The following is a 13,988-nucleotide window of genomic DNA, read 5'->3' as shown; positions in this document are numbered from 1 at the left end:
TAAAACAATAGTTATGTATAATGTGTGAAATATACACCGTTATCAACACGAGACAGATCAGTAGACAAAATATAAGGTTATAAAACAGTTAAAAATAATAAAGTAAATATTACTGATGCATATATCAAATACTACTTTCTTATCAATATACTTTATTTTACTAAACACATTAATTATATATCAAGATGCCAAAAACATCAGCAAGTTACATAGAGTTATTAGAAATAATACTCTCTGATCATAAGGCAATAAAATTAAAATTAAAAATAAAATAAGCAAAAAATCTCTTCCAGCTTTTACTGAAAAGAGCTTTCTATTTATTGACTCCTAGGTGAAAGGAAAAATACAAATATAAATCTTAAATTTCTGAAAAATAATATCAAACTATTGATAGAAAACTGAGATAATGGATAATTCATATCTACAAAAAAATTACCAACAAAAATTAAAATGATAAAAATAAATGAACTGAATTAACAAAAAAGTAAACCAGAGAAGTACAACCAGGAAAATAATAAAGAAAAAGCAGCAAAGGAAATAAAAGAAAGTCAGTGGATAATATTATTAATAATAGTAATCATTATGAAATAAAAATTAAAAGTCTTTGAAAAAATCAACAAAATAGACAAGCTAGTAACTAATTTAAGCAAACAAAAAATTATGAGAAGGAAATAGCTAATGATACAATCAAAATTTAAAACATCACAAGACACATTTCTCTGAAAAGACTGAAAACCTAGATGGGTAAGTTCTTAGGATAATACGGTTTCCTAAAACTGTCCCCAGTAGAGTTAGAAAACTTGAACAGATAAATATCCACGGAATAAATAGAGGAAAGTTAAATCATAGTTTTTATGGATGTCCTCTTTTTAAGCAAAAGACTGATTTCTGACCTATGTGGGTATTTGCTAGGACAAGTGTTTTTACTTAGGACCTAACGGTCCCCACATATCTCTTAATATTGTATACATATGTTTATAGGAATGTATACTTTGGGAAGAAGACATAGACCTTCATTTTCATTAGATACTTGAAAAACAATGTATTAAGATATTATAAAGGCAATACAATAAATCTCTAAAGAAAAAGGAGGGGCTATTTTTGAGTTTCTGACAGAATGACTGTATGGCAAAAGAAAATAGAATCCCTGATTTTGAGGATGTAAACCCGTGTATCATAAAATAAATAAAATTTAGGTCCCAGGACAATTGATAGATATTTAGCAGATTACTTATTTCAACATTGAATCTGACATGTATTTAGGAGAGATTTTTCAAAAATTGTTTGTTTTACATATTATCTCCACAAAGGGAAATGGCTCTTAGATATCCCATCAGGCATCCACTTTGTAAAACACAAAAGAAACTTTTACAAATCAATCTTTCTAAAATTATCTTTTGAAGTTCTGGAACAAAGCTCAGCTGGCTCTCTCTTCTTTGGTTCTGTCTCAGTGGTAGGTCAGAGGATTTGAGAATTGAAGGGCTTTTTCAATTATACAATAAGCAGCAGGTTTCCATTAAAGCACAAACTCCATCATCTAAATATATGCTAGGTATTCTTATAAATAAGTGTAAAAGGTAAATCTTTGACTGATTCATTTATTTCTGACACTGGCTTTGTGAATCTCAAGTCTAGTATCTAATATATCTATCAGTTCTTAAAATGCTTACATATTCTTCCTTACAGTTGTTCCAAACTTCACCTTCAAAATCCTTTCCTAGGTTTATAGAAATTAACTTAGCCCCTAAGTATACACAGTGCTTTCTAATGCTTCTTAGGAACTTCCATGGCTATCATGTATTGGTACCTGGTCAATGAAGAGTTGAAATGTGTTGATTGAGTGGTATGACATTTGAGTGCAGATATTAACATTGTCAAAGAAAAGCAGAGCTGGACAGTAAAGTGGTAAAGACGGATTTCATTCAGGAACTATTACAATAGGGGAAAAAGGCTTCCCTCAGTACAGAACTGGGCTCAATTCTGAATACAGGAAGGACAAGTGGGAATGTATAGCCAAGGAGTGAGTTGGGGGTCAGTGGATAGAAAATCACTAACAGGGTAAGGAGGATTCTGGTTAAATAAACTTAATAGGATTCTTGCTGAAGGTAGGCCAAAGTAATCATGGGAGATGAGGAATTTGATCAGTTACCAAGGGTGACCAGGTATCAAGTGTGGAGGTGTGGAGAATTCCCTCTAAAATGACTTAGTAGGATTCTTGCTAAAACTTGGCAAAGCAGAGATGAGCATGGAAGCCTGAAGGTCACAGCCTGGTTTAGAGGAGGGTTCAGAGGAGCCTGATGAAGGTTTAGTCAAGTAGAATCTTTGTTAGTATGATATAAAAATGAGGGAGAAGGTGAAGGCCATGCTATGCCATAGGACAAAGGCATCCTCATAGGTGGAAAATCCTTTCTTCCATAAGTCTGAGAACACAGAGAAGTTGTTTGGGCAGTACTGGAAGTCAAGCCTGAAGAGGTATGATGGGCACATGAAGGACCACATATGCTAGCATGGTTTTTATCTTAGCAGTTGCTGACATATGAGTAGCAGGATTTAAAAAAAAAAATGACTCCGGTGTCTTTGTGGAAGGTTTAATGGAAGATAAATAAAATAGTTATGAGAGTCAATTGTAAGTCTATGGCAATAGGGATTTAAGATATAAGATTTTGAACTAGAGTAATATCAGAAGGAAGACATACTGGACAGATATTTTGGAAATAAAATAAAAATTCATGGAGACTAGATGGAGGATATGAAAGGGAATATATCCAAAGACATTTTTCAAGATTTTAGTCTAAATAATTATCATAAGATGGATGATGCTCTTGTCACATTGTATAGAGTTGTATATCTCTCTGCTTTGAGTAGAGTGGAGTGAGAATCTCTTCATTTTAGTTCTAACTTTAACAAGTCTGAACTATCTTTGAAATTTAGTTGATTGACTAGCCAAGCCAAGTGTTCACTGGGAGGCCAGGCCTCTGACCTTTGTGCTCTAGCTGGGAATAAACCAACAGGTGGTAATAGAGGAGACTGCTCTTTTTAAAACTCATGAAAATGTTTTCCAAATTCCCCCTGATATCTACTTAATAAACATGTTGCTTTCAGTTTGTTTATGTGAAATATCCTAAGTCCTAAAGCTATCTGTAAGAAATGTTCATTTGCATTTCAAAAATTTGCCCTAAACTGTCAAATTGAGTAATATTTTCATATGGAGACTTCCTTTGTCAATTTGAAGACAGGAAGTAAACACTATTAAAGTGTAAACAGAAATTCTTTTTCACTGGGTCAGGTTCTGTTTCTTTGCATTTCAAACTGAGTTTAGACTAATGTCTTATACAAGTTTGTTGAATTTAACTGTCTTCCCTGTTCCAAACATTTGCTGAAGCATGAACACATTGTTAAAGGAAACCAGAGCTGGACAGTAAAATGGTAAAAATAGATTTTATTCAGGAACTATTGCAGAAGGGGAAAAGAGAACTCATTAAAAAACTGGACTCAATTGTAAATACAAGGGAAAATGAGAATTTATAGGCAAGGAGTGGGGACAAGCATTGGTGGAAAATTATTAACAGGAGATATCAGAAATAGGGGAATTCTTGCCAAATAGACCTAAAAGGATTCTTGCTGAAGGCAGGCCAGGGGGATTCAGTATCAAGCGTGGGACATTCACACCAACATGATTTAGCAGCTTTCTTGCTATCACTGAGCTATGCTGGTCTAGCAGGGACAGGAACCTAGGTCAGGGTTTCCTTGAGAGGAAGACTCAGGGGAGGCTAACTAAAGTTTGATCAAGGAGAGAATCTTTGTCACACGCGCAAACACACACACACACACACACATGCACACACACACACACACACACACACAAACACAGACTAAGAGAGAACACACAAGAGAAAAGGAAGATAACTATATACTAATTGTTTTTCCAAGTTTGTTGCTTTACTTCAGCATTGCATTTGTCTACTAATAATGAAAATTTACATGAAGAAGCTATAATAGAAACATTATAAATATTTTATAAAATTATTGATTTGAAAAGAATGTGGAGAATTTGGAGGAAATACCCCGGAAAGTAATGAAAATTAATAAAAGGACCTAAATAGCATGGATTAGGCAAAATAAAAGTGACAAATAATTTTAATTAAAAAGCTGGCTAAGGATAAAAATTCATACAATCATGTACCTTTATAACTAATAGAGACTTCAGAGATTATCTCCTTATCTTAACAATGAGGAAGATAAGTCCCAGAGCACACACCAGACCCGCAATGAAAAGAGCTTCCCAACTAATACCAACTGTTACACCAGAGCAAGCCAAAAAGGCCCTTACAGCTACTTTATATTCTCATTATGTCAATATCCTTCTTGTTTTTACCACAAGGCAATTTTTCGTTAAAATACACTTACAATTTAGACATATTTATTCCAGAGAGAAGTTTCTGGCATTATTTTCCCTTTAGACACATTTTTTCTCCTCTAGAACTTTCCCTATCATTTGGTGGTTCATGTTGCATAATTAAACTAGTCACTCACTCGGTCACTCAGAGAAACAAGTCACTGACTAGATCTTATTAAAAGACTGATATTTTTGGAAAATAAAATTTTATTAAATAAAAAAAGACTGATGAACTACATTGGTGAATAATTTATTGATGAGCTGGTGAGTTGTTATTAAATTGCATTTATTTTTTTTCAGCAATGACAATGCAGTTTATTAGTCATCAGTTTCCTGATTATCATGACCCCACTATTGGTGAGTACAAGCCTCTTTTTTCCTTTACCCCAAATAAAGAGACACTACATAAGTGGCTGACAAATATTGTTGATGTCTATAGACAATAAGAAATATGTTTTACACTTTGACCCAGTACACATACACATAAATACAGAATACTTAAGGTCCCACAATACAGACTTTGAGAAACAATATTTGTCCTTACTTCTTGATATGCACTCTTGTATTTTCCATTCTATTCTGTTTTTTTTCTTTTTAATTTATTTATTTAAATTCAGGTTAGTTAACATACAGTGTAGTATTGGTTTCTGGAGTGGAACTCGGTGATTCATCACTTACATACAATACGCACTTACATACAGCACTCATTCAAACAAATGCCCTTCTTAATGCCCATCACTCATGTAGTCCTTCCCCCCACCTGCCTCCCTTCAAGCAACCCTCAGTTTGTTCTCTGTCTTTATCCTGATAAACGATGGCTGGAGTACATTAAGTTGATTTCAGAATCCACTAACAGATATCTAGCTGCATTTGAAAAGCTCTGCTTTGGATAAGATAAGTGATGTTACTGTATGCTTATGTGGTCATTTGCCTACTTTATCAGTGTCTAGATCTTGTATTGCACAATTATTTAACCATGTTAATTGTTCATTTGGAAAGTACTTTAGGTATAGATATAATTTTATTCACCATTCTCATCTTGTAGGTGGGGAAACTGAGACCCAAAGAATCAAAATATTGTTAGAGCCAAAAATCCAGCCATGTTTCATTTTTCCTGTCCATTTTTCTTTTTTTTTTTTTTTTTTTTATCATACTAAGTATAAGAAGATTGTAATTGGGAACAAGTTTTCTCCCTCAATCAGAGCAGAAAAGATGTCTTTAAAACTGCTTTACTCCTGCAAAGAGCTTACTCTAAAGGATCAGTTGAAAATTCCCAGAGTCTGCCATAGTGCTAATGGCACTAATACACTAGCACTGAAAACACATCAAAGTGTTAATTCATGGGAGAGGAATAATTCTGGACCCCTCATGGTTGCCAGGTTGCCTGGACTACACATCTCATCACTTATCCTCTTTCTTCCCTTTGTCTGATTATCACCTATCCTCACTTCCAATGGGTATGATCCTCTAATTCCTATTTTGCTCATCAGGCAATTTCAATTCAAGGTCCTACTGTGTTTAAAAAAATGTTATCCTATATGTGATAGGATATAGGACAATTTGCCTAAATACTACTACTGGAACGAATAAAATGTACTTGTTTCTAAATGTTCTACAATTCAGCAAGACTTCATCAGTTGAACTGATTAGTAAGATTTCAGTGCAGGAAATTTATACATCATTAATCAGAAAATACTTCCTCAAGGAGTTGAGTTTTGTTTCTGAAGAGACAGTAATCACTATGTAAAGTTTTAGAAGCAATCCTCTAAATCCATTTTCCAAACATCTCGATTCTGGAATGCTGGTGACTTTGCCTAACACACTATGAATTACAGAAGAGGAGAAATCTCTAGGCAAAAGCTATGAATCTTTTATCTTGTTGGAAAATCCAACAGTACAGTATATCATTTATTAAATCACAAATTCACTCTGTTCATTACTTTTCATCATTGTTTAAGCTTTATATACATTGGTGTTTGCAAAAGCTACCTTTGCTCACCAGCCTTTCATCTAATGGCTTGATTAGGGCAATATGTGTGAATAAATTATAATGGTTCTTTCAAGGGGAAGAAATGAGAAGATGATGATGATTTCTTTAGATTTCTATGAAGCACATCCATCATTTGAAATTAAGATAACTGGACATTATGTATTAACAGACATCTAAAATCTTACCTTTATCTGGCTATAAATAAAATAGCTTTAGAGGAAGAATTTTGAAAGTGGAGACACAGAGCACTTTATTACTATCAATTCAATTTTTCCATCATTTCATTTCCTGTCTTCTCTAATGAAAATATTGGTTAATAATTTTCCATTGGTATCCTGTTTGAAAAAGGTAAAGGTGCCAATAATTCACCTTTCATCTGCTCAAGCTACATAACTATAACTCAGGCTGGCTGATTTAATAACCCCTCAAGAGGAAATTTGTATTACTGCATTTTGAAAATCATACAAATTAGAGAAGAATATGCCTATCAAGGATACTTATTTCACAATTTATGTAAGAAATGAATACCTTTTCCATTCTGTGCAGATCTGTTTGTCATCCTACTGACTGAGGTTTTTGGAGAATTTTTCTCTGAAATGTTTGAAGGATTTGCATAATTTTATTCTCTCCCTTACATTTATCTTAAAATTATTTTTCTCTCAAATCTATATCAATTCTGAAAGTTTAGGTTTCCTTTATTACTGACAAGAATGAAGGATATTATCTGGTACCAATGATCTAGCCGAAGGAGTAATTGCTTTCCTTATTAACTGAACATTTTCAATGTCAGTAACCAGTGGGTCTAGCATCTGCAAATCCACTGAAGATACTATGAAAGGGATATTGAAAGGTATTGATTCTATTCTTTCATAAGAAGACCTCTCAAAAATTAAATTAAGTTTCTTAATTTAATTTAATTTAATTAGGTGCCAAATGTGAATAAATTGAAGCTTTAATTTAATCTTTAAAATGAGTATCTCTAAGCATTAGGCATTAAGTACAGTTTGATTTTCCCATAGTAAAGTAATTATGGCATAATAAGAAGAAATATTTTGACCAAAGCCTTGATGTTCAACCCTTTGTAATAAATACACATGCTATTTTTAATTAGCGATAAGTCATTAGAGATAACCATTGCTTACAATTAAATTAGCAAAAAATTTAAATGCCTACTCTTTGCCAAGCAATCTGCTGGTCCTCTAGAAATAAAAGTTTAATATAGCACAGTTCAAGCCCTCAAGGACTTTTCAACTCAACAATAGAAATTAAGACAAATACACAGATATTTAAGCCATCTATGAAGTCAGTTATTACTATAAGAAAGAAGCAAAGTGCTGAAGGATTTTGAAAGAATGGAGAGAAAGTTCAGTGACCCCCTCTTAAAGTTGTGTTCACTGTGATTAGGATCATAGTTTCTGATGTGTTTTAAAAACCAAGACATTCCTGCTATCCATTCTAGAATTCAAATCCTTTGAGGAGACTTTTCAGAGAAGTCTGGATTTCTCAAAGGCTTGAGATATTTGAGAGAATGACCTAGAACAGTTTGTTTTGCTATGTCCTTTAAGTTTTATTGTAACTTGCTCAAAATTAAAAATGTTATTATATGTAATTTTAATTTATTATCCATTAGATATCAAGTTGTTGTTTTTTTCTGAAATATAATATGGTGTTACTTTCCTCCAATCCAACAATGTAAATATCAGGTTCTCATTTGTGGACTGTATATTTAGTCCAAATCACTGTTTATTAATGTCTTTATATGTTGAGAATTGTTTCTGTTCATGCTTTTATTCATAATCAAATGAAGGCAAACGTGAGCATAGAAAAATAGGTAACTTTGCTTGGCAAATTATGCAGATGGAAAAAGATGTAGTATCAGAAAGATTGCTCTCAATATAACATTTAATATTGGATGGAAAACTCTGAACCATGAAGGATTTGTGTTCACTCTTCATTATGGAATGTCATAACTTTGATCAAGTCATATTCATAATTATCTCTCCCTGTCCTCAAAGACTATTGTTTTAGCCTCCTTTCTCTGCAAGCCTGTTTACAGGAGCCACCCAGGTGCCCCTGTAAATATATGTAAAACTCATATATCTATTTAGTACATATTAGGTGTCAGGTATGATGTTACACACTCTATACATAGAGATTAAAACACAATCTGTGCTTTCAAAACACTCCCAATTAAGTGGAGAAGATAAATCAGCAAACAAGATCATCAATGAGTTTATGAAAGAGAAAAACACAAGGTGCAGAAGAAGGACAATATAGGAACATCTCACCCAACTAGAAGGGGTACAGAATACGTGTAGAGCAAATGTTTTCTGTACTGAGTTTTGAAGGGTGCATAGGAATTAGGCAAGTGAAGAGGAAGGAAGAATAGACATTCCCAGAAGAACAAAAAATACTGGCACCAAAACAAAAAAATACAGCATGTAACTGAGATGGGGCATTTCTGGAACCAGAAGTCCTGAAGATGAAATAAATGACATAATGTGCAGAGTGGCAGGAGGGAGGTAAAGATTTGTCAGGGATCAGGTCTTCAAAGGTCTTATAGGATTGACTAAAGGTTTAAATATCTGAAGTCTTGTACTCTTACCTGAGATGAAAATAAATATTATTGACAGACCACTTAACTTTGTACATTTAGATAGCTCCAAGGCAGATAATACTAAACATGCCCCAACTTTAACTAATAACTGATGATGCTTAGTAGACTTCCTTCAGGATTATTCATCATGGTAAGCCCCTTTATCCACCAGAATCTCACGCCAAAGCCCAACAGGAATCCTTGATACCTGTTTCAACTTGTCCTATATTAATCACTCACCGAAGTCTGTTGTTGCTACCTCCTGAAACTATCTTAAACCTATCCCCATCTTTCCATAACCTCTACTGCCTTCTTATTCTAAGCTACTTCCATTGCCAATTTAGACTAACTCGTCCAGTTGCTTTTTACACAGAATCCACAAATATCTTTAAAACATAAATTTGCTCTTCTTAACAATCCCCAATATTGTCAATCGTGATTAGGATGAAAAATAAAAATGTAAGCATAAAGACTCATGGTTTGCTACTGTTGCTTACACACTTGTCACACTCTACCCCCTTTTGGGCTTCAAAAACATCTACCACTTTTTAGATTAGCCAACTTCCAAGCCCCTTTTTGCCTTAGAACATTTATGCGTATATTTTAACCCTGAATGCTCTTTACCTCTCCACTTTCCATCTTTGCCTGGGCAACTCATACATTGGTCAAGTTTCAGCTTAACTATTGCATCCTCAAGAGAGCCCCCTTTGATTACCCAAAATAAATATGTCCTACTTTCATACATTCATTCAGAATCTTGAATATTATGTTAATATCATTTATCAATATATAATTAAATAAAATTTAAAAATTTTAATGTTTATTTATTTATTTTCAGAGAAAACGAGCAGGAGGGGTAGAGAGAGAGGGAGATAGAGAATCCCAAGCAGGCTTTGTGCTCTAGCATAGAGCCCAATGTGGGGCTTGATCTCATGAACTGTGAGAACCTGATTTGAGCTGAAATCAAGAGTCAGATACTTAACCAACTGAGCCACCCAGGTGTCCCTTTAATTAAATAACTTAAAAAAATTTATGTTTATTTATTTTTGAGACAGAGAGAAACAGAGCATGAGTTGGGGTGGGGCAGAGTGAGAGGGAGACACAGAATCTGAAGCAGGTTCTGGCCTCTGAGCTTTCAGCACAGAGCCTGACGCGGGCTCAAACCCACCAACCATGAGATCATGACCTGAGCCAAAGTCGGACGTTTAACCGACTGAGCCACCCAGGCGCCCCTTAAATAACTTTTAAAATTAGTTATCTGTTTAATTAAAGGGCAATAAGGTTAGGAACTGCAATATACTATTCACTAGTGTTTGCCAAGGCCTTGGTAGAGTGCCAGACATATAGTAGATCCTCAATAAGTATTTACTGAATGAAAAATGGATGAACAAATACATTTCTAGAAAAGTATTAATTTTACACTTTGCTACAGTTAACTTTAGAGTCCTAGGGAACAATTAGACTAATAATTAATCAGAGCTGTGTTAGGGTCTTTAGTACAAATTTCCTATGTATGTTGATAGCTATTTCTTGACCTAAAATGGTTGCCAAAAGAAAATTTCTTTAAAAATTAAAAGGACTATGCTAATGTCAATTATTATTTCTTCTCCTTTCTCTTTTTACTCTTTCTTTTCTTCTGCTTCTTCTTCTCCATTCAATATTAATTTGTTAACAAATATTTCTTGGGTAGCTACCATGATTCAGGCATTGTACAAGGCACAGGAATGAATGGTGCACAAAATAGTAGGAGTGCACAATGGAACATTCTTCACTGAGCTTCCCTGCCTGATTTTTTAAAAAATATTTTGTCTATTTTTGAGACAGAGAAAGACAGAGAATGAGCAGGGGAGGGGCAGAGAGAGAGGGAGACACAGAATCTGAAGCAGTCTCCAGGCTCCGTGCTGTCAGCACAGAGCCCAACACAGGGCTTGAACTCACAAACCACGAGATCATGACCTGAGCCAAAGTCGGACGCTTAACCGACTGAGCCATCCAGGTGCCCCTCCCTGCCTGACTTTATTTCATTATCTGTAAGAGTTGATCATATCTCTTTATTTGGAGTCCAACTGTCCTTTTTTCCGCGTCGCATTAGGATGACTTGAGGTCATTAAAAAATGTACAGCACATAATTTGGTTACAGGAAACTGGCCTTAAAGACCTATCCAATTGTTTCTTTGTGCTGCTTTTCCTGCTGAAGGAAAATAGCTTTAACAAGCCAGGAATCAGTTATCACTATATTAGTCTACCTGTCTATATAGTTATTCAATTTTCATAGTGCCCAGAAATGTATATGACCAACAGGTTTCCAGCTGTTCTTACATATCCTATCTTCAAGGAACACGTACTTTTGTAATTGACTCAGCTGTGAATGCTTTTCCTCTTTTAGTGTTTTAGACCTCCAGTTTCACTTACTGGCTATGAATACTGCATAACACACTCATCTGAAAGATTTATATTCTTTCTGAACAATCGGTAAGGACTGTAACACACTCTACAAGAAAAGAATAAAATGTCATATAGAGATTTAAGTCTCCCTGAATGATTTGGGAAGCTTGAAAAAACAGGGGCTTTGCATAGGTGGCAAAGTACATCAAAAATATACACAGGTCATCTGTGGATAGCATCCTGTCTAATGATTGTGATTGCACTGCAATGTGTGAGCATGAAATATATCAGTGTGATTATACCAGTGTAGGAGAGATATACCACATTAAGTATACATTTTTCAGTATCTCTGGTGAAATACAAAGTTCTTAAGCTAAGGATTTTAAAGAAATAGTGTGTTTGAATCACACCGAAATGGCCTGTTCAATGTCTAAAATGTGCACTAATAGAGTCACTTCTTTGTGTCACTAGAAAACCTGTGTTCAAATGTAAATGCTCAGGGGAGAGGCAATGCCCAGAATCGTTAGGAGTCATTTATACATTAGCATAGATTAATGTATCCAATTATTCTAGTGAGCCAACCACAAAGCTATGGTCTACAGAGCAGCACTGAAGGGATAACATGAGGTTTGGAGAACGAGGTGTATTATTACCAGGTAGAATAAGTGCCAGAGTAGAATTCTTGAAGGAAATCAAGGCTTATAAACTGAAATTGAAGAATTGCATTATTGAGTGACTCTGGAAAGCCAAACATGTTAAAATAGAAAGGAAATTAGTACGGAATCAGATCAGAAATTGAATTCTGCCTACACACTGGCCCCTGATCTTTCCACTCATCCTGTAATACCCTCTTGTTTGCTATGCTCCAGCCACACCAGTATTTCCTCAGTTCCTTAAATATTATAAGCAAGCTCTTCCTTGCCTTTTGGCTTTTGCCAATATGCCATTGTGGACCATGAACACCTTCCCTTTGCTCTTCACCTAACAGGTTCCTTTCACCTTGAAGGTGTCAGTTTGTGTATCACCTCCTGAGACAAGTCTTTTACCACTGCACCTGAATTAACTGCTCAACACATAAACCACACACAGCCATGTGCACGTGTAACATACAGATTTATTCTCAACATCAACATATGGCTTTTCTCCTTAATAACATTTATCAAATTCCACATCAAAAACTGTGCTATTTTTTTGTCTGCTTCTCCATGTGGGATGCAGGCCTAATGATGGTAGGGACCGTGTCTGCTGTGTTCACCGTATCTCACATAGCACCTAGCACAATGTATGGTTTACAGAGAATGCTCAGAATACTTGTTGAATTAGAGAATGTGTGACTGACTTTGGTGTCCTTTTTCTCCTTTTTACCTAAATTATGTTCCATAATCATATAATTTCAGATCACTTTGCCCTTTCATGTACGATGTAGTAAGCTAAGTGCCACCTAGGCTAAATCCAAAGCTTTGCTGTTCTGAAACTGCATTGGGTTAGCTGAACATGACCGTGCTCCCTGGTCTCACTTTAAATGTATTCTCTCAAATGGGCTTGGAGTTGAGCCTGGCAAACACATGCAGGTCATTGTCTACTCACTCTCTCACTCTAGCACCAGCAACTTCCCCCACCTTCACACTCACTCGATGGTCTTGCTTATTTCTTTATGGAGAAAAATGAAAGCAATCAGAAGAATAAATTTCCAAAGCATCTCATCCAGAAGAATCTTCCAAAGCTATCCACCTCTCTTTACCTATACTTGGTGCTCCTACTAATTTTAGTACTTAGTTATTACTTAGGTGAACTATCCAGGCTCCTTTATAAGCCAGTACCACACTTTCCAGTCAGTAGGTCCCATCCTCCTCTTCTGCTGAAGCATCCTGCTCAAATTTTCTCTGTTATGGAGCATTTCCCACCATATTAAAAAACATGTGCTATTTCTGGCATCCTAAATATTTTTTAAAACGTTAAATTCTTGATGGATTTTTCTCTACCAGTGTCTGCCTCATTTTCCCACTGTCTTTCTTTGCTGTAAAGCCCCTCAAAGAGTTGTTTGTAACATGGGTTCTAATTCCCCTTCCCCTTCTTTTACTTTCTTCGACCAATTCTAGCCAGATTTTAATCCTATCACTCCACTAAAAGTGCTTTTATCAAGGTCACTTTGTCTCTGTAGTGGCTAATCCAATGGTTGATTTTCATTCTATCCATTTTGATCTACCAGCAGGATTTGATATGGTCTACCACTCTCAGATTTCATCCACTTTTTTTTTTCACTTAACATCCAGGATACCACACAGCTTTGGTAACTATTGTGTCAGCTTCTCTGACTCCTGGACTGGTTCTGGCTCTTTCTCTTCTCCTGGATATTGGAGTGACCCTAAGACTCAGTATTTGGTTCTGTTATCGTCTCTATCTATGTATCCTTCCTTGCTGGTTTCCTTTAGTGTCATGGCCTTGGGTGTTATTTACATGCTACAACTCAAAAATATGTATCTCCACCTCCTATTTCTTTCCTGGATTCCAGACTTATATATCTAGCTTCCTACTCAACTCTGCCACTTGTATGCCTAATAGATATCCCAAATTACCCTGTCCAAAATTTGCTTCTGGCTTTTTCCACAAAAAGAACTTTC

General features: G+C 35.2%; 1 protein-coding gene across 2 annotated transcripts in view; it reads left to right on the top strand.

Annotated features, from left to right (window-relative positions):
- Positions 1-13,988, top strand: part of RIT2 (Ras like without CAAX 2) — a 381,117-nt gene that overhangs the window by 68,577 nt on the left and 298,552 nt on the right. For both annotated transcript variants that reach the window (XM_045456780.1, XM_045456781.1), the window contains exon 2: positions 4,697-4,753. In XM_045456780.1, the coding sequence (XP_045312736.1) occupies positions 4,697-4,753 (57 nt within the window). The remainder of the gene's footprint in view (positions 1-4,696; positions 4,754-13,988) is intronic.

This window comes from Leopardus geoffroyi, chromosome D3 (assembly GCF_018350155.1).
Source record: "Leopardus geoffroyi isolate Oge1 chromosome D3, O.geoffroyi_Oge1_pat1.0, whole genome shotgun sequence".
NCBI lineage: Eukaryota > Metazoa > Chordata > Mammalia > Carnivora > Felidae > Leopardus > Leopardus geoffroyi.
Note: the sequence above shows the minus strand (reverse complement) of the source record. Positions and strands in the feature narration are given on the sequence as shown.